Consider the following 19,448-nt stretch of genomic DNA (forward strand, 5'->3'; position numbering starts at 1 on the left):
ACATTGGGGCATCACTCAGTGCCGGGGAAGCCGCAGTGCGTAATTCACCTGGGTGGCTGCCGTGGGTGCGCCCCTCGGGTAGCCCTGCCCTTCCTCCGCCCACACCCTCCCTTCACTCTCCATGACTCATCCAGCCAGGGGCTGTCCCCGTCATTCCACAACGTGCACCTCAAGCCAGGTGGGCACACTGAAATGCTAACCTCAGTGCCACAGTGATGGTGTCCCCAACGTGGGCTGTGTGTGAGCTGAAGAATGATGGCTGGGCGGAGGGGGCACCGGGGTCCCGCGGACACAGTCTGGTTTTCATAACCCACCTCTCCCTACTTGTTTCAGGAAACAAAGTGACAGTCCAACACTGAAAACATCTTAAGGTACGTCCCCCAGTGACAGCGGCCCTTCTGCTAGCACCGCCAGGGAAAGCCCGTGTGTGCCCTTATCACAGACTCCCAGGCAGGGTTCTGAGCGCCCCGACAGGGTGAGACAGGTGAGAAGCACAGAAAGTGAGGCGTCCCGATGGATGCAAGCCTGGTGCAGCGACGTCTTCAGGTGGAGACGAGTCTGTCTGGGGGTGAGGACGAACCCCACTCCATCAGAGCTCGGGGACCGAAGGGAGTGCTTCCCAGACCCTTGAATGGCCACCTACTGGAAGGAAAAATGGGGAGCCGTGGTCCTCTAACTTTCGGGAAGTCCTGAAGACGCCCTCTCATTGGGAGATTCCCAATGGACACAGGAACCCTAAGCCTCAGAAACCCTGAAATGAAAGAAACTTTCTGACTTGATCTGGTTTAATCCAGCCTTTCTCAAACCCTTTTGGCAACTCAATTGCATGTGACCCCACCTCCCCACATGTAAACTCTGCTGAAGTCTTCACAATAGTTCGGAAGATAGTGGCTTAAACCTAGAGACCCATCTACAGCCTGTAATGAGCATCACACTGACCACAGGTTCTTATCAACACATCTCTGGGAATGAAAGAATTCTGGGCAGCCTAGGACAGCTCACGACTCCCGCTCATAAATGAGCCGAACCGTCCATCTTCCTGTGAGCAGGACAGGAGGGAGGCAGCTTCAAACAGGCCACGGTTATTACACGCTGAGGAATGGTATTCAGAGACCTTGACAACCAACCAGAAGCAGAAGGGCTTTGCGGCAGTAGGCTGACTCTAAAGGGGGACCCCTCACACCGACCAGCTGGACATCTGTGGGGCGGGAAGCACCATGCGGCCTCACCTCGGTCAGTCGTACCATCAGGTGTGAAGCCCACTCAAAGGCATCACGCCCCCTCCAGCCCCCGACACACGCATCCAATACATGCGCTCCAAAACTTACAAGCAACTCACACTGGGGAAGAAGCCACAGATATACCTGGGTTTGAAATATGTATATTGCAATAAGTTACCTGAAAGAGTATTTTTTAAGTCACTCAGCAAATCTATTTCTATAAAAACAAATCAGAAACCCTTGACTGATTGTCAAATAACGGCTTTTAGAATACCCACTCTTGACACAACGGAGAAAACAAAACAGACAGGAAACAGAAACCCATATACCCAGACACACACCTAAGAACACCAAGCAAGAATTCATTCCAATCCAAAGTGACCAGAGTGACCTGGTCTTCCGAGGAAGGATCCAAGGGCTGCACCACGTGGGGGGCGGGGGGCTCCCTCCCTCTGGGGGACGTGGTCAGTCCTCCACAAAGCCGCCCCCACCCACTGCCTCGTTACAGGGAGCGGACCTCACAGTTCTGACGACTGGGGCAGCGACCCTGACCCTAAGACAAACGGGAAGGCGCAGCTTCATTCTCCTCATGCCCCATTTTGTTTTCTTCAAAGGATTCGGGACGTTCTTGTGACACTCCACCAACCTCCCAAGTTTCTAGAAGCCAGAAAGACGTGGTCTAAAGTTGGATTGAAAAGGACACCGTGGGGGACAAGGTCCTGGCTGGAGCCCGTCCCCTGCGCAGCTTCTCCTCTGGCCTCTAGCAGACAGACAGACAGGCCGGGCCACGGCCAGGGACACGCTCTGCGGCCACCATCTCTGCGTCTTGCGCTGCACCTCCCAGCCCATTGCTGTAACCCAGGCCGTGTATCCCCAAGGGGCAGCCTGTGCTGTGGTCAATGAGCCAGCGCTGTGTGCGCGTCAGCCCTGGGGGAGCGAGGCCGACTGCCAGGAGCTTCTGCAACGTCCAGAAACCAGAGCTAGATCCCAAAGTCAGAGAGAGGACCCCGCCCCCAGATCTTATACCCAGTGGAGGAGGAAGGCAGAGGGCGGGTTGGGGATGGGGGAGGGCTGAGGGGGTGGGGTGGGCGGGGGCAGGGGAGGCGACACAAAGGAAAGCGAGTTGTCTGCTTGGCGGCTCTGCCGGGAGGTTATTCCCGCAGAGACCCTACAGGCCAGTGCTCACCGCACAGCTCAATGGCTGTGTAAGAGGAAACGGTGATCAGTGCTAAGACGGAGTTTACACACTTGGGCTACAGCTTCTGCTGTAAAGGTCAGGCAGTAAATACAGACGGTGCCGAAAAAGTGTATACACACCTTAGGAAAGGAAAAACCTGTACTAAAATTGTAACCCTCACTATGTACCGATAACGAAAGATGAGCGCAAGGCACGTGTACGTGTTTTTATGCCGCCACCTAGTACCTTGGGCTCTGTGGGCCACACGGTCCCTGTGGCCACTACTCAGCTCTGGGTCACAGCAAACAGCCATCGACACATGCCTCAACGGGGATGGCTGGGACCCAAGAAAACTTTCTCTACAAAAACGGGGGCCACGTCGCATGGCCATCACTGGCTAAGCCCCACTCAGGCTTCAGCCTGATTCAGAGAAAGCATCCCCGATGGCACGTCACACCAAAGACCCCGGATGTCACAAAGCACTACACTGACGCCGCTAGAAGGCACCGCACTAGCAGCAGGGCTCCTCCTTACAGGTCTGAGTAACAAGATGGGCAGCGGGCTGGCTTGGCCAGATCACGTGCGAGATCCTCGTCCACCACCCGCTGTGGGCTTCCAGGGTCCCAGCATGGCCAGAGGCATCACCAGCCGCAGAGCGCTGTCACCTCACCGTGACCCCCGTGGCCAGCCCACACACACACAGCTCTCTTCTCCCTGCAGAGGAGCTCAGAACAAAGAGGCCAGCCCTCCTCACCCGTGTGGAGCAGGTCACAGCTGGGACATAAGCCCCCATGCGTCTCCCACGGATTCTGCCCCAAGTCAGCTTTTCACCACTGGAAGCACCCCTCCTTTCATCTTTCATAAAAACGTTTTTTGAAGAGTTAGAGTATATTTTAGACTTTTTATTCTTATTAAACGCGTGTGTGCGTGTGTCTGTGTATTATGCAATTTGTCATTTTCAGAAAGGAGGAACCGTCATGTCATTAAGTGTCCACTGGACTCCAGAATGTCCGGTCCCCAGGGCCCACCTGTGTGAACAAGCCATGTACACAAACACGTACTGCTGACCGCTGCTGCGACACTGGGACCTGTCACCGCATCTGTGTAAGCTACGGCATCGCTAGCAAACGGCATGACCAAGTGACGTCACTGAATGTAGCTGAGACTCTCTCCGACCTCGCTGATAACCTCAAGCCCCTCAGCGGCGAGGCCAGCATGAACGCACTTCAGATTTTTACTCGGCAACACTGGGTTCTCCAGGACAGTCACTGGAGCTTGGCGCTGTGTTGCCGTCGATTAATCCACTCTGATGCTTTACAAACTGAGTATCTAGTCAAGACTTCCTGATGCTAAAGGACTTAGCATTCACCCTGAAACATTCCAAATGAGTCACTGCCTTCATCCTGGGGCTCCTTCTTAAAACTCTAATGTTGTCCTTGAAAACACTCCACATCCACCCACGGAGATCAATAATCACGGAATCAAATACGCATTTATTTGCGTCGGAAGGAAAGGGGGCAACCGCCAGGTGCTGCGCTCGCCGTCTGCTGCCCAAACTTGGATGAACTCGCCATCTAATCAGATACATTTAGGAACCCACTCCACCCACCTGGGCACGAGAACAGCAGCCCAGGTCCAGAGTGTCGGGCACTTGGATGCCACAAAATGCAAGAAAAGTGAAAACACTGGCAGAGAGTGAACTGTCTTCATTTTCAAGTAATTTTGTCCATCGCCAAGAAAGACAGCAAAGATCGAAGGTCCCTTCCCCTGCTGCACGTGGGCTGTCACAGGCACATGAGGACATGCATGCTCACCCACTGCTCTCCCACCTGCAAAGCCAGCAGCAGGGCCACCCGGCGCCAGCCGCCCCAGCACCTTCCCATAGCTGGAACTGCTCCTGCTGGCAAGCCACCGCCACGTGTGGAGGGCGTCACTGAGCATTTTCTTTTGCAAGAAATGTCCTTCTCTTTGTGGCCATGCTCAAACATGAGCCTGAAGAAAAAAGCATGAATTCTTTTGAGTTATCACTGAATCCCCCAGTAAAATACAGTTCAAACCCCCAACAGCTCTCCAGGGCACAGGGGAAGGAACTCGTACAGAACCAGTGACTTACTTGTCTTTTCAATCAAACATGATAAATGTGAGGCATTTAAATCTGAAGTTCTCACAAACGGACAGTCGCATGTTGCTGGGCCCGGCCTCACAGCAGCTCCCTCAGCCCCAGTGACATTTGGGGCTGGATCATCGTGCTATGGGACTGTCCCATGCAGACCTGGCCTCAGCCACCAGATCCCAACTGCATTCTCTCTCCTGGTCCTAACCACCAGAAGTGTCCCCAGATGTTCCCTGGGACACAGATTGCCCCCAGCGGAGAATGGCTGCCTGGCACGATTCTTACGTGGTCTGCAAAACACAAGGCCAAGAGCTAGGAGTCTCACGTAGCTGTTAAAATGCTGCCAAGGCCTGAACTTTAGTCACATCACCAAACATATTTTCTGCAGCACTGATCCTGTGCCAGTTCCCCCAAGGAAGGGGTGCCCAGAATGTCCTAGGACGAACCTACCCTCCCTCTGTCACAGAGCTCATGCCATCAGGGCTGGGCCTCTACGTCAGAGGTGACCTCTGGCTTACATCCAACTCCATTCCCTGACCCCAACGCTTCCAGTCACTCCGCAAACCCTCTGGGCTCCCCGAGGGGATGTCCTCCCCTCTGGTGTCATGGAGAGTTCCCTGGAATGACCCAAGACCACCTCCAGCCCAGGCCCCACCCTGCCCGACCCTGCCCTGTCCTCTGGTCTCAGACGCCCCTCCGTGAAGTGAGCGGAAGGGGCGGCTAGGATGGCTCCACGAACCCCGTTCTGGCAATCCATGGCTGCCAGAGACTGCAGGCCTGGCTGTGCCCCGCTGGCCATGGGCTGGCACAACAGGAAAGTTCCCTGAGGCCAGAGCCAGGCCTGCTTCTCACAAAGACAGAGCAAACTGCCCCCAGCACGTCGCTGGCATGAAGAAGCCATGTGTTACTGACCCACTTCCTTCTACTTCTACTCTGCTGTACACTGAATGCAATTATGAAGCAATAGTTTTGGATTAAAACATGAGTATTTGTGTGGAAAACCTGCTACTTGTTTTCATAAAATAAAGTGCTATGATGTACTAAAACCTCACTGCCTTCTCCTAATTTTACCTTCATCACTAGAAGGAAACAGAAAATGGCTCTTGAACCACACTGCCGTGAATTATCACCTACATATATGACCAAAAAAAAATAAAACCAAGTTTTGACACACTGAGTTCCCCGATTTTAACAGCTCCAAGTCAGTATTTTATTCACGAAGGAACAGAAACCTGACAACACATCAGACGCACGCACCTCCCCCTTAGTCTGACCACTTCTCAGGTGATGTATAATAATTTTCCATCAAAAGACCAGTTTTAGAATGAAAAATAACCTGAGAAGATCCAAGCGAAGCTCCCAAAAGTGTTGAGAAACTTAAAACATCCTTTGATGTCTCGGGGCTTGGCTCATTCCGGCGCTTGCATCACAGCTCCCCCTCCTCCTCCCCGTCCTCGTCCTCCTCGTCCTCACTTGTGCTTCTGTCACTAGGCATGTGGTTCTTAGACTCTTCTTCCTCCTCCCGAGCCAAGAGCTTCTTAAAAACTTCAAACTCCTCAGCAGAAGAACAGGCCGTCCTGGCCAGAAACTCAGCTTCGGAAACTCTGAGAATGTCCCTGAGTGGAGGGTTAGGGACCTGTGTCTGCCCCTTCTTATCCGGGGTCTGGTACCGTCCTAGGCGCTCCAGGAACGTGTGTCTCTGCCTGGTCTTGGTGATGGAGTACTGCAGGAAGTCGGTCCTCACCACGTCCGCGTGCTTCACGCCCATCCTGAAATAGGCATACTGGGGACACAGACAGGTTAGGGCCTCAGGTGCAGATCTGAAACCTGTCGTCCCAGTCACGGGAGACCCAACCTGTCCAAAAGCCTTCAACAACTGCCTAGTGGACGGCGGCAGCCCAACTCTGCCACCCCGTTTGTCTGATAGCTGCCAGTTTTCAAAGCATTTTCAAATTCACATTGAGAACAACGCTGCAGGGAGGAAAGGGCGGCAGGGAGCACGACGCAGCAGGGAGAGACTGAGTCCTACGTTGCTCAGACGGAAGGAGAAAGCATGAGTACGGGGACGACAGGCCGCAGGTCAGCAAACACAGGCGTGTGAGCCGCCTCAGCACCATCGGTCCCAGAAAAGTGAGGACAACGGTCACACTCACGTCTCTGGAACCGACGTGCAACACAGGTTGGAAACACAGACGGTTTCGCTACTTTTCAATCAGCCACTTCACACAGAGGCTGGTGTGGACCCTAAGAACAGGGCTGGGTCCTTCAGGATTCACAGCAGAAAAGCCACAGAAGCGACCCCATCTGAAATGAACAAGCGACAGACCAACGCGCTCTCCTCGGCTGCCAGGCGGCGAGGCATCTTACCCACGCAGCTGCCCCTGCTAAGCTGGAAAGCCCACTGTCACTCCCCCAGCCACTCTCTCGGTCACCTCACCTGGAATTTGTATTCCAGCTCACCGGGGTCCTCCCGAAGAACATAGGGGCATCTGTGCAAAATCTCGGTTACTTGCTGCACGGTGAAAAGGCACTTGTCCCGGAGAACACTGACAGTGTTGGCAATATCCCTCTGACGCATGGTGAGGATTTCAGGGCAACAGTGAAGCACCCTCCTCAGCTTCCCTACAGAACACAGAAAAGGGCAAATATGGAATTTCAGGGTGTTCCAGAAACCAAGAGGCTAACCTAACCGCGCCCACCCAACTCAAACCAGCATTTCAAAGTGAATAAGAACCCCTGCCCCCACAGAACCAGTGCCGACCTCAGAGGTCTTCCCAGCAGCACCCGGGGAGAGGGAGGGGCCAGAAGGGCCCACCGCCCCACTAACCCCCCGCTCAGACTCTCCAGCCCTCCCCGCCCCATGTCCCTGCCTTCCTCTGGCCTCCCAGCTGAAAGGCGCCTGCTTCATATTCTCTGTCGCCTCCTCTTGCCCTCCTCACCTAGAAAAGCATTTCACAGGGATTTCCTGGAAAGGTCAGACAGTAAGATGGGGAGTAGCGTCCCTCATCGTGGGACTTTGGGTTGACGTTTCCTTCCAGAATAAAACTGTCATCGGACCACTCACAACCAATATTCCTAAGACCTGGGGGCCTGAACTCAAAGAAAAGGAGTGCCATGAAAATAATTACCATAATAATAACAACTAGCACAAATACTGATGACCTAGCTAGTGGGGTGACCACATACTGTATCCAAACTGGGTGAAAGATGCCCTGTTAATTGCATTAGGATAACTGGTATGAACTGAGCCTGCCCTAGGTGAACTGCAGCACATGGTCTCCTACGGATAGTTGGTAAAAGTTGGTACCTGGAAGCTTAAAATCACTTCTTTAAACGGCTGGTTGAAATGTTCCTAACAGTTGAGTTAGTCACTGTCTTGCTAAAATGTGTCAGAATTAAATTTCAGTTTAGACTGTATCTTTGCCACGTAAGGCCGTGCTGAGCTTGCTAATTTATAATCAGAGCACATAAGGTGTTCAGTTTAGTCTTTCCGATTATATTGCTACAGGTCATCGGGGCCGAGAAACACACAAGGCTGTCTCTGCTTACTTTTGGAGAAGGAAGCCTACAGAGGTCCTCTGAAACGTGGGTCTGCAAACCTTCCCCCCCTCCAACATCTAACCAGTGAGTCAAGAATGAAAAAGAGAACAGTGGAACTCCTCTGGTCAAAGTGGGTAGGGGTCCTTGGAGACCCTCATGGGCCCCCAAACCCCTTCTCCAGAAGGCCCATAAAGAGACCCAATGAACTTCTCTAGAATTCTGTTGGGAGTGGAGGTGGCGGCTGGAGGGAACAGCTGCTCCAGCATTTCCCAGGAATCTGGGAAGATCTCACGTTCCACAGTAAATCAAGACACCCAGCTGGAATCCAAGCATTTACCAGGGACTCTGTATGGCTCTGGCTCGACCTCAGACACAAATCACTAAGACCACCTAAGCTAATTTAAACATCAAAGGTTACACACGTCAACATCGCATGCTGACATCTACCTGTGAGCACCCATGCCCACCCGGTCTAGACGCTAGCGCCCCCCCAGTGAACAAGACAAGCGTCCCTGCCTGCCACTCAGCTGCCTCCTCCCCTCCTGCATGGCCTGAAACGAGACCACGCGTCTTCTTCACGTCCACACCAGCTCACAGTCCTCTCAAGGGCCTTCCCCAGAAAGCTCCCCTCATCCAGCTCACCATGGCTACTCGTTCCCCAGCTTGGACCCCTGGGCACTATCTACAAAAGCTGCACCTTTACCTTCTCCAAGGCCAAGCTTTCGCAGATAACTGCAGCGCTTCTTCATTTGCACTACAGGCAGTTTCAGTAACTGAGGACTTTTCTTCAAAGCCACACACACAGGCTCTGGATTCACACCCAAGAGTATTAATTCTGAAACGATGTCCAGCAGCTGTTGAGGGTGGGTACCTGGTTGCACAGTGAGCAACTCATTAACGTGGCCATCACTGAAACCCATGTCCAGGAGGGAAGTGATGACCTCCTCTCGCTCCCAGGACCCTCTGTCCACAGGAGCACTCTGCTTCTCGAGGAGGCACTGAGGGAGATGCGTCCTGCACTCTGGGTCCTGCACACACTTTTTGGGTCCAGCACAGGGTATCTCCTCAAGGCCCCCTCCGGTGGAGGCTGTGGTCAGTTTACGCAACAAGGAAGCCATCATCCTTTTCTGAGGAGTCTGCCTAGAGATGCGGGCCCAGGTGAGGGGGATCAGGTGGTAGCAACCCGAGACCTGTAAGACAGTACAAAAGGGCATCAGTTCCTCACCACCCCATGTCATGGGCAACGCAGGACGTACGAACAGGATGAGCAGGGTATCTGTGCCTTGGTCCCACAGGAACCTGTTTCCATAGGACATCTGCAAAACCGTATGTGAACTTAAAAAGCCTACACAGAAGGAGGTCCCCATGCAGAGAGTAGAGTAGTGCGAGGGCACAGAGGTCAGAGCAACGAAGCTCCTGTAACTGAGGGGAAAGGGAACTATCTCAGGGCTGCCTGGTCAAGTGTGCTTGGGGGAGGGGAGCACACGTCCTTTACCGTCAGGTTCAGGGTGTGCGGGTGGGGGCGTGGGGAGGCTGCACATTTAACTGACAACAGATCAGCAGCAAGAAAAATCCCCAGTGTCTTAATATGCATATGGCAGCCGACAAAAGCGACAGCTCCCCACGGGGCTAGGGACGGAAGCTAACTGCATGACGAGCGGGAGGGGAGAAAAGGCCTCACGGGAGGAACCAGTGGGTTCCAGGGGGACAAAGGGCGGTGACGAAGTTCGCCATATCGTCTGTTTACACCGGTGCCAAGGGGTCTTTTTTCTTTTTTCCCTCATGGGCATAAACTCCCCAGGAGAGAGGATCCACGGCAGCGTCACTGCCAGACGTTTCTGCTCCTAGTGGAAAGGAAAGCTCTGAGAAAACGTTCTGTATGTGCTGAACCTCAAATGTCTTTAGTCTAAAACAATTTCCACGCCGACTCCGGGGCGCCGAGTTGCTACCCACACGTGAAAAACCTGGACCTGCTCCTCGGCTCCGGATTCAGGCACCTAAATTCGTTCCACAAAACAATCCTGTTAAGCACAATGCACTTAGTCTGTCAGGCAACTTGCACACGGAATTCCCGTTTTCTCCAGAAACCGTCAGTGGTGCAGGCCGGCGCGGAGGTCCCTTCCCACCCAGACGTCACCTGCCGTCGCGCCGGCAGTCAGCCCAGCCCACGCGCTCGCTGCTCCCGCCGCCCGATTCACGCCCCGGCCCTGCCTAGAGGGAGCCGGGCGGAGCGGCGCTAACGGCGCACGGACCGGGCGGAGGTGCGTGCACTTGTCTGTGTGCAGCGGCCTCCGGGAGGGTCCGACCGCAGGACGTCACCGCCTGCCCAGAGGCACCGGGGCGCCGGCGGCTCCTCTGCGCCCCCGCCCGCAGCCCGCCAGGAGCCCAGCCGGTGGCGCAGCCTCACCTGCCGGCCGAGCGCCGCCATCGCGCGAAGGCGGCCCCCGCGACTCCGGCGCCGGAAGCAGAGCCCCCCCGGTCCGCCGCTTCCGCCTTCCCCGGTCCGCCGCTTCCGCCTTCCCGGTCCGCCGCTTCCGCCTTCCCCCTCGCAAGCGCGACGGCGCGGGAAACGCGTTCCGCGGCGGCCCTTGTCAGGACGTGTCCCACGCGGGGTGGGCCCGCGGCGGGCTCTCTGCTTCGTGGCTGCGAGGCCGCTTTCCCGCGGTCTCGAGTTCTCGGCTCGCGCGGCGAGTGAACAGCGCCTTCCCCAAACTTTCGCTTCGCATTACGTTAAAATCCCTCTGAAGAGAAGAGGTGAAAGGAAAGGAGAACCTTGACTCAAACCGGCCAGTTCCCGTGGCTCGACAGTAACTTCACCGGAGGAAGCAAGAGCCGCCCCGAAGCATTTTCATATCGGCTGGACACGAAGCAGTCAGAAAAAACGGGGTCCCGAATAAAGATGTTCAAGACTTACTGTGTGAAAAATCTGTCTTCAGCACGAGCACTGAGGAAACACACACACACTGAAAGACACGCGTGTTCCAGAGGCGTTTAAACCATCGCAAGGAACTCGGGAGTCGCGACAATTTTTAAGAAATGCGGCCCAAGTCATCAAATGACGGGAACTGCAACACATGTCCCCGTATAAACACACGTCCTCCCCACTCGGAGGTCTGGTTTCCCCTTGAGATGAAAGCCAGTAATGTTTCAGCCCAATTGGCTGGTAAACAAACCAGTTTCGTGATTGAAAGCTTTTTGCAAGAGGGTTTGTCGAGCCATATACCCCAGCCAGGAAAGAGCCAGGTCCTGGGGTGTGCGGTCTAAACCGCCAGCGGCAGTGCTACCGCGTTTCCCCGAAAACAAGAGCTAACCAGACCATCAGCTCTAAGGCGTCTTTTGCAGTCAAAGTTAATATAAGACCCGCTCTTCTCAAAATATAAGACCAGGTCTTATATTAACTTTTGCTCCAAAAGACGCATTAGAGCTGATGGTCCGGCTAGGCCTTATTTTTGGGGAAACACGGTAGGTGAAGGCAGCATGTCCGCTGTCCTGGGGTTGACGAGCTCTGGTATACATCAACTAGACGGAAGAAAGATGTGAGTTGTGAAAGAATTGATACTGGCTGTGAAGGGGGTGTGAGAAGTGGACCAGGGCTAGCTTGGGGATGGCTGCAGTCCAGGGAGGGAGTGTTTGCTCCTTTGGATTGGCTGTGGGCCACAGTGGGGGAAACGCACGGTAACCAGGAAGTGTAGGCTCCTGGGGGGCAGTGGCCCTAGCAATTCTCTTGAGATAACCGTGGAAATAGGCACTTGGAAGTTATTTGAAGTTCCAACACACACTCAGGAACACAAGCAGTCTTTTGTTGGTTTTGCCCTGCAGTTGTTTAACTAATTAACCTCTTTCTTGTCTCTTCCTTCCACCCTCTGGCCTGCTGTAATTAATTCAGGACTCTCAGAGTTTTTTCCTGTCATGGTATTTCTTCTTAAATTTCAGATCTAGACCTGTAGTAATTCGGGTATAGCGCCTACGCATCTTTCAAACGTGGATAGTCGTGAAAAACAATAAAATGGTGTGCTCCCTCAACTGCCTAAATTCCACCACTCGTAAGCCCAATACCTTACTTTATAGACATTTCTTGTTTCACCTACTTTGTTCTGAACTGGGACCTGGTTCTGAACTTGGTTCTGGTTCAGAAAAGGGACCTGATTCTTGCATGAATACAATTTACAGAGTACCTGCTCTGTGCCAAGACCTATCTTTTTACACAAGGATTATATCAAAGAAAAGGACGTTTGTAATCTGTGTGGGGCCAAAGAATTGGTTGTTTTTGATGTTTTTTAATCTTTCTTCTTAAAACACTCAACTGTCAGCTCCTCAAAATAAATTGTTAATGCTTTTACACCCAAACCCTAAGAAAACCCTATGCTACCCCACGACCTGGAAAGAATCAAGAAACCTAAGCAGTTATTCAGCTCTGGAAACAAAGAGACGGCTGGGGTGCCAGGTTTGCTCTAAGAGCCGACAGTATCTTCAGTTTGCTATGAACATGTTGCTCTCTGGGTGCATACTTGGAACATGGACAGAAAAATGTGTCAGTCTCAGACTCAGAACTTTTCTCCCCGGGTTCTTTCTGTGAAAAACACTCTCAAAGTATCAAACCTTCTACAGCCATCAAGTCAGATGAAGTTTAATTATTGTTTCATATAAAGAACAAACAGCTCTTGTAGAGCGAGGACTTTGCATTATCAGCCCATGGCACACCTGTCTGAAAAAAACATTCTGTAACTTCTCTTGTGTTATAAACATAAACACTACAAGGATAAATGTTTGGGGGGTTTTTTTTTCCCACTTTTGAAAACAGTTCTTAGAACATAAGGAAACTCATTTGAATTCTGAAGTTCTGTATCACTTTTTCCTACACTTACAAAAACACACGTCTCAAAGCTCTGCCTAACTGACCCTGATGGAGGAGCCCCATCTCTTTCTCGCCATGGCACTCGAACAGCAATTTCTAGAGATGGAGAAATCCTGTGTCCTCGTAGTTGAGAATCACATTAGCTATTATCTGAGCGTCCTAAAATATTAAGACAGTTGAGTGCTGAGCACAGGGCCATAGTGGAGGCGGCCTGGCCCGTGAGTACCTTCCTCAGGGCTCTGGGCAGCAGCAGCCTTGGTACCTGCAGCAAGTGGGAACTGTGGGAAGAGAGTGGGGAGTCTTCCTTTTTCTTGTTTTCTTCCTGGTGTCTCGGAGGGGGTGAGGGGAGAAAACTTTCCTCTTACCCCTAAGCACTCCCTCCCCTCCAACAGGTACAAAATGGAGCCTGGCTTTCATGTGCTTGAGCAAGCTGATTGTTTCAGAGGGGATGCACTGGAGCCGGGGGCAGGCGGTATCTAAGTGTGAGAAGCCCTGGGACCTGAGCAAGAGTAGGACAGTGAGGGAGAGGTGGCGCCAGGCTGGCGCGGGGATGTCTGGGGCTGCTGGGAGGGCCTGCTGCACAGCCGCCTGACATCAGAGCCGGACAGGTGATGGGCCAACCTGGACAAGCTGGGCCTGGAGAAAGGGAGGTGCCTGAGACCACCACACTCTCCCAGTCTCCTGAGACGGAGCAAGCTGCAGAGGCTGGCCCTCCCTCCAGCTGCGGTGAGTAGGGGTGCAGAAACGAAGTGCTTCCCACACTGGCATTGTGGAAGAATTCAGACGGTCCAAGTCAGGGTAAGTGTTTACTAACAAAGTGCTTTAATTTGGAAAATGTTCAAGGAAATAAATGAATAAAATACGCTGGTCATTTGGCTAACCAGTTCTGCAAATTCCGCCTATCAGATGAGCAGAGACCAAGTCAGAGAAAACAGAACTGTGCATATATACAGAAGTAGAAAGAGATTTACAAATTTATTGATGCTTTTCAGAAGTTCACAGATGAAATGGCATCTCATAGTACAAAACTCAATTGAACATTACAGTGTTTTTTCAAGGTCATAAAAAAAATGAACTCCAAGTCTATTTTATAAACCTAAAACGGTACAATATCACTGGGCTTTTGTTCTAGCATTTATCAAACTCACACATGTGTTTTTCGGAAGTGAACTTGGCCTAATTCCTGAGAATTAATTTCTCTGAACAGAAGGGCCTGAAAACAATGCGATTTCCTGGTTGAGTGAAGCCATCGTTAGGGGGCTCCCCTGGGGCCCGAGGCCACTGTGCTTGGGGTCCTGCTCTCCGTCTCCAGACTCATACTGGACAGAACTCCGCTGTCTGAAGAAAGAAGATGGTGTTGCATCACATGCTAACTAACAACACATGACTCTAAAATACTTTGCTTCCCTCTGGAAGAATTCCTAGGAGCGAAAGCCATCCGAGGGACCCTTCCAAAACCAACTGGCACTGTTCCAGAGTCCCTGGACCTGCCGAGGTACAGTGGGGGTTCTAGGCTGGAGTCATCACCATCAGCCTAGTGACCAGCCACACGGGCTGGGTGGCCCGGCTGGGCAGCCATCTGCCTCGTCTGAAGAGCAGGGCCCTGGAGGTCCCCGAACACTGACTGACGTCTGTGGCGTTATTCCCCTCGTCAGCCCATTCAGATCACTGCAGCAACTGCATTTCTCGAACCCCAGCCCCCCACCCCTTCTGTAGGTACCATCTCGTCACAGGCTCCCACAGGCACTCACCCACCTTCCAAGGCCCACAGCCAAAGCTCTGAACCCCGGTGGCATTCAGGGGCCCCTGGAACAGAATCAAGTCCCGTTTGTTTCATAGGGAACGAGCCAGCTATAGGCCGTGACATTTGTGTCCAGGACAGCATGGGAAGAGTGAGCCTCCCCGTCCTCCCCAGACCCAGAAGGCAGCCTGGGGAACCTCCTCGCCTCTCACCTGGCTTATTTACTTGATACACCTCCTCCCAGGTGTAGTCAGCAAGGTTCACAGGCTGTGTCACCCAGGGGTCTGTCACCAGCTTCTCCAAGGTGGTACGCTGCTCGGGGACAGGCTGCAGCAGCCCAGACAGGAGGCTCATTAGATCTGGGAACATAAAAAGCTGCTCTAGGCCCAATGGGGCCAGAAGACCAACAGTGGTCTGGCCTGGGTCAAGTGAAGAGCATCTGAAAACCGTGGGTCCTGGTCTGCCCCCATGAGCGCCTGACTGGCAGCGAGGAGCCCTGGAACCCCACTTTTAGCTAGTACCCCAGGGTTTCTGGTGCACAGGGCCCCAGCTGTGCTTCGAGAAAGGCTGCAAGAGACATCTATCACCTCTAAAATGACAACTTAGAGTTCAAGTCCTGCCTTAGATTGCGCAGAGGTCCCTCATGGCAGCCTGTCCTGGGGGCTCTGGCTGTGCAGAGCCATGAATGACACAGGATGCATGTGACAGCAGAGGGAAGAGGCCCCAGTGGGTCCCCACAGGAAGGAAGCACAAGCTCTGAAAAGAGGCCCAGCCTGGAGTCTGGATGGGTGCCCCTCACCCCAGGGCACTCTGAGCCTCCCTATCCCAGCAAAGTGTCCTGAAAGCCTGATGAGAGAGCACATGGGACAGCCTTTGGGCCCAGAATTTGAGCCAAGCCCTGCCAGGTCCCTCCTGGGCCGCTGTGACACCCAGACGCACAAGCTGCAGCCAACCCCCTCGTGACAGTGTCTGGAGGTGATGAGGCTGATTAGGTGAGGTCGTGTGCCCACCCACAATGCGATCGTAAGGAGAGAGGCCAGGAAGCTTGCCGTCCCGCCTCCACCACGGGAGGACCCAGAGAAAAAGCAGGCGTCTGCTGACAGGAAGGTTCACAGCAGGATGTGATGCTGCCGGCTCCCTGATCGCACTCCCGGACTCCAGTGCGTGAGGAGCAGTCAACGTCTGTCATTTCAGCCTGTTGGTGGTGTCCGTCATGGCCACTGAGCCGACTGACACAGGCTTTTAAGCCAAGCAGAAATCCCAGGCATGGGCTTTGTGTATGAAGCCCTCTCACCTCACTTGTCATAACGATAAATGACAACTACGGAATCACAGAATATCGAGATTCGAAGGGACCTCAGAAGCTGGGTCCGGCATCCGTCAGACCTCTGCCAGCCCCTCGCAGCTCCTCATTGAGTGTCCCGGGCCGGCCCACTCCAGACCCGGCCACTGAGCCCTCACCTGCCTCCCCACTTCAGAGGCAAACCGCCACCATGGCCCTGAGGGGAGCTTGCGGTGGGACAGAAACCCGAGGCTTCCATCCACAGGAGCTGCTTGGGGGCAAGTCCTTCCATCACCCCAAGTGATGAGTTTCTAAACTGAGGGTGGGACCGACAATCATTGCCACGGCCGAGCTCAAGCGCTCTAAGGTCTTTCTCTCAGAACAGGGCCCTACGATCCAAAGGGGAACGCTCACAAAAACACAATTATTGTGATGTTTTGAAGTCATATTCAAACGATCCTCATGAGCAGATCAAAGTATGAGAGGAACAGACAGGAAGGAGGCCGTCAGCACGGACAATGGCTCTCGAAGGCTGGAGGCGGGGAGACGCTGGGTGCAGCCGTGCTCACCTTGCGACACCAGGTACGGGGGGTTCATTGCAGCCTCCACGGTCTCCTCCAGCTCACAGAAGGGGTTCTCCTCAAAGACCAGTGTGTATAGCGTCACTCCCAGCGACCACATCTCCAGCTCCGGCCCCCTGTACCTGCGACAGGACAAGGAAACAGTTGGGGCGGCAGGTGCTCAGCCGAGGCGCAGGCCAGCCTGCAAGTGAGCCCTGGGCCCCAGGCACCCGAGCAAGCGCGGCTCCCAGTGAGGCTGGCCAAGCTCCATCGACACACGGCCGGGCGCCACCATGCGCCAGGAGAGACTGAAAAAGCCACGTCACAGGGCTGGTGAATCAGACTAATCCTGGAGACAGAACGTCAACCATGGGACACGGCAGGGCCTGCAGCATGTGGGTGCACACGGCATCCTCTGGGGGTGCGGGGAGCTTCTTGGAGGAGAAGGCACTGGGCCCCACAGGTGCTCAGCTCACCAAGGCCACTGGGAGCCACAGGCGGTTTAAGGACAGCGCAGTGTGCCCTTCAGAGAGCTGGCTGAGGTGACACATGAAGGGTACTCAGGGTGACATGGCACAGTGAGGACCCTTAAGGACGAAGTAAGGTGACAGCGTCAGGGACAGAGAAGAAAGTATATGAGAAGGTGCGGTGGGAGGGGCCCCAGCTGCTGGGCCAATGGAGGAGCAAGCTCTGGGGAGAAGCCCCAGGTGCACTGGTGTCATACATGTCTGCAAACACCCTCCTCCCGGCCACCACCCACAAGAGGCCAGCGCTGCCCCGCGCTCACAGAGCTAGTGACATAAACATGGCCTGCGTCTTACATAGAAGAAATGAACTGCTGCCAGGGCACCGAAGCGGGCTGACTGTCCCCAGACATGTCCCCGTACTGCCCAAGGTCACCGGGTCCGCAGATCGAGAGGCCCATACAGGGAACATGGGAAGCAGACCGCGGATTTAGACAAGGTGGGTAGAGAAATGGGTGAGTGAGAAGAGGGCCAAGACAGAGCCCTGACATCCAGGGGGCCACAGAGAGCCTGGGGACATCAGGAGGCAGAAAACCAGGGGCGACAGGGCGACTCGGGATGTGCAGACCATAGAGCCCCGAGCAGCATGGGAGGAGTTGGGCCTCGGTGGCCAAGCGGGCAGGGGCCACAAGGACAGACCTTGGGGAAGTGAGGGATGAGAGGCTGCATGAACTGGAACAAGTATAGATTTGACGGTTTTTGTTTCTGTGTTGTTTCTGTTTCAGAAATAGATTTTGAGAATTTTGGAGGTTGAAGAGAAAAATCCAACAAAGTACAACTGGGCTCAGCAAATTCTCTGTAAGGGCCCAAGAGTCAGCATTTTAGGCTGTGGGCCACATGGCCTCTGGGCGGCCACTCCTGCCACAGCAGCACAGCAGCCACAGAACGAGCAAGCCAGTGTGTGTGGCTGTGTGCCAATTAAAGCTTTATTTGTAAAAACAAGCAGTGGGCTGGATTTGGCCAAGGGCCATAGTTTGTCCAGCCCTGGAGCAGAAGGACGTGAAAAGGATGAGGGAAGAAGGAAAGCTTCTGAGGACAGGCTGGAGAATCCAAGCTCAGCAAACCTATGCCCCTGAGGTGGGCACAGCATACGGGATGGAGTAAGGAGCTCAGAGGAGGACACCTGCAGCCCAGCCAGCTGAGGAGGAGGGAGCAGGAACAGCGCAGGGCAGGGGCACCAGAAGGTAGGAGCCCGGTTCCCGGGGGAGGCCTTGAGGCCGCTGAGCAGCACCAAGGCACAGAAGTGCCACCGCCCCGTGCCCCCGTGGGACTTCACAAGCCAGGAGCACATGCCTGGCGGGACAGGACAGCAGCCCGCGGCACTATGGGATCTCCGAGACTCTTAGACCACCCCCTTCAGAATCTCATACTGTCTGGTGGCTCTGGTGAGTGGAGAAGACAGGCGCAGGGCTTAACTAGCGCCCTCCACGCTCTGCTCTGCACAGAGTCCGGCTGTCCTGCTCACGGGGCCAGCCGCACTAGAGGGCTGGTCAGGAGGGCGGACCCCACACGGGCAGCCTGCGGCCTTCACTTCCTGACTCTGAAATGAAATGACCTGAGCGGACGTGGTGATCGGAGACCTGGTCACTTCTCACAGCGATGCTGAGGGACATCTGTGAGCCTGAGGTTCGGCACGGAGACGGCCGTGGCTACAGCGAACGCTCCAGACTCAGGTCTCCAGGGTTCAAATCTGTCCCCCCACACCTGCCACATGAGAATAAAACCACAGGCGCGGGCACAGAGCACGGCAGCAGCAGGTGGCGAGGTCCACAAGCCTGTGGCCGTCCGTCCCTGTAACCACAAGCTGTCCTACAGACACATTCTCACCCAACCCGTCAGACAAGTGCCGGTGGCACAGGAAGAAGCCTGCTGTCTGGATGTGACCTGACGAGGTCCATTTCATACATGTAAAGACACATTTGCTTGTTTGTAGACAAGATGGGATCCATCGTGTGAAGCATGAAATACTCAAGCCACAGCCACAAGAGCAGCAACCAGTCTGTCCTGTCCTGACGCCCGACAGCAGGTGCTGACTGGGCTCCCTGCACAGACGCCAACTCGGCAGTGCCTGGATCCTGCTTGTACCCCAGCAGGAGGGGCTGGCCAGCGACAGTGCCTCCTGCTCGGGCCTGAATCCCACATGGGTGCTCCCTGGGGGGGGGGGTGCTCCTACAGCTTCATTCCCTGCTCTAGTGACACCACCCCAGCAACATTTTCCTGTCATCAAAATAAATAAACCTGGCTAGGAAGCCTCTTCATTTAATTAAAGAAGCCCAACTTTTGGGACTCTTTTATCTTTTTCTTAACTGTTAATTATATAAGACCGCAAACATAAAAGTTGAGAAAATAATACACTGAACCTGACACCCATTGCCCAGCTCCCCCTGACCACTCTCGCGTTGCCTGCCTGCCCGCCCATTTTCCAAAACACTGCCC

General features: G+C 54.1%; 3 protein-coding genes across 23 annotated transcripts in view; 1 reads left to right on the forward strand and 2 right to left on the reverse strand.

Annotated features, from left to right (window-relative positions):
- The window catches only part of SNED1 (sushi, nidogen and EGF like domains 1), a 75,594-nt gene extending 67,438 nt beyond the window's left edge, over positions 1-8,156 (forward strand). For 8 of the 11 annotated variants that reach the window (XM_088794235.1, XM_088794237.1, XM_088794234.1 and 5 more), the window contains one exon: positions 334-5,556. In XM_088794235.1, the coding sequence (XP_088650361.1) occupies positions 334-370 (37 nt within the window). In that variant the 3' untranslated portion in view covers positions 371-5,556. Of the gene's footprint in view, positions 1-333; positions 5,557-8,018 lie in introns of those variants that run through there. The other 3 variants (XM_074316323.2, XM_074316312.2, XM_074316320.2) reach the window with 3 other exon arrangements.
- The window catches only part of MTERF4 (mitochondrial transcription termination factor 4), a 44,894-nt gene extending 34,230 nt beyond the window's left edge, over positions 1-10,664 (reverse strand). The window contains exons 1-4 of one of the 5 annotated variants that reach the window (XM_019711682.3): positions 10,458-10,642; positions 8,922-9,240; positions 6,948-7,132; positions 5,689-6,293 (exon numbers count right to left, since the gene is read on the reverse strand). In XM_019711682.3, the coding sequence (XP_019567241.3) occupies positions 5,937-6,293; positions 6,948-7,132; positions 8,922-9,240; positions 10,458-10,478 (882 nt within the window). In that variant the 5' untranslated portion in view covers positions 10,479-10,642 and the 3' untranslated portion in view covers positions 5,689-5,936. Of the gene's footprint in view, positions 1-5,688; positions 6,294-6,947; positions 7,133-8,753; positions 9,241-9,697; positions 9,978-10,457 lie in introns of those variants that run through there. The other 4 variants (XM_019711681.3, XM_074316412.2, XM_074316421.2 and 1 more) reach the window with 4 other exon arrangements.
- A 3,197-nt stretch (positions 10,665-13,861) lies between these two features.
- The window catches only part of PASK (PAS domain containing serine/threonine kinase), a 30,466-nt gene continuing 24,879 nt past the window's right edge, over positions 13,862-19,448 (reverse strand). For 3 of the 7 annotated variants that reach the window (XM_074316436.2, XM_074316426.2, XM_088794238.1), the window contains exons 16-19: positions 16,498-16,631; positions 14,859-15,005; positions 14,661-14,711; positions 13,862-14,243 (exon numbers count right to left, since the gene is read on the reverse strand). In XM_074316436.2, coding sequence (XP_074172537.2) covers positions 14,158-14,243; positions 14,661-14,711; positions 14,859-15,005; positions 16,498-16,631 — 418 coding nt within the window. In that variant the 3' untranslated portion in view covers positions 13,862-14,157. The remainder of the gene's footprint in view (positions 14,244-14,660; positions 14,712-14,858; positions 15,006-16,497; positions 16,632-19,448) is intronic. The other 4 variants (XM_019711692.3, XM_074316433.2, XR_012490683.2 and 1 more) reach the window with 3 other exon arrangements.

The sequence above is a fragment of the Rhinolophus sinicus genome, chromosome 17, assembly GCF_057876585.1.
Source record: "Rhinolophus sinicus isolate RSI-liver-muscle chromosome 17, RSI-T2T, whole genome shotgun sequence".
Lineage (NCBI taxonomy): Eukaryota > Metazoa > Chordata > Mammalia > Chiroptera > Rhinolophidae > Rhinolophus > Rhinolophus sinicus.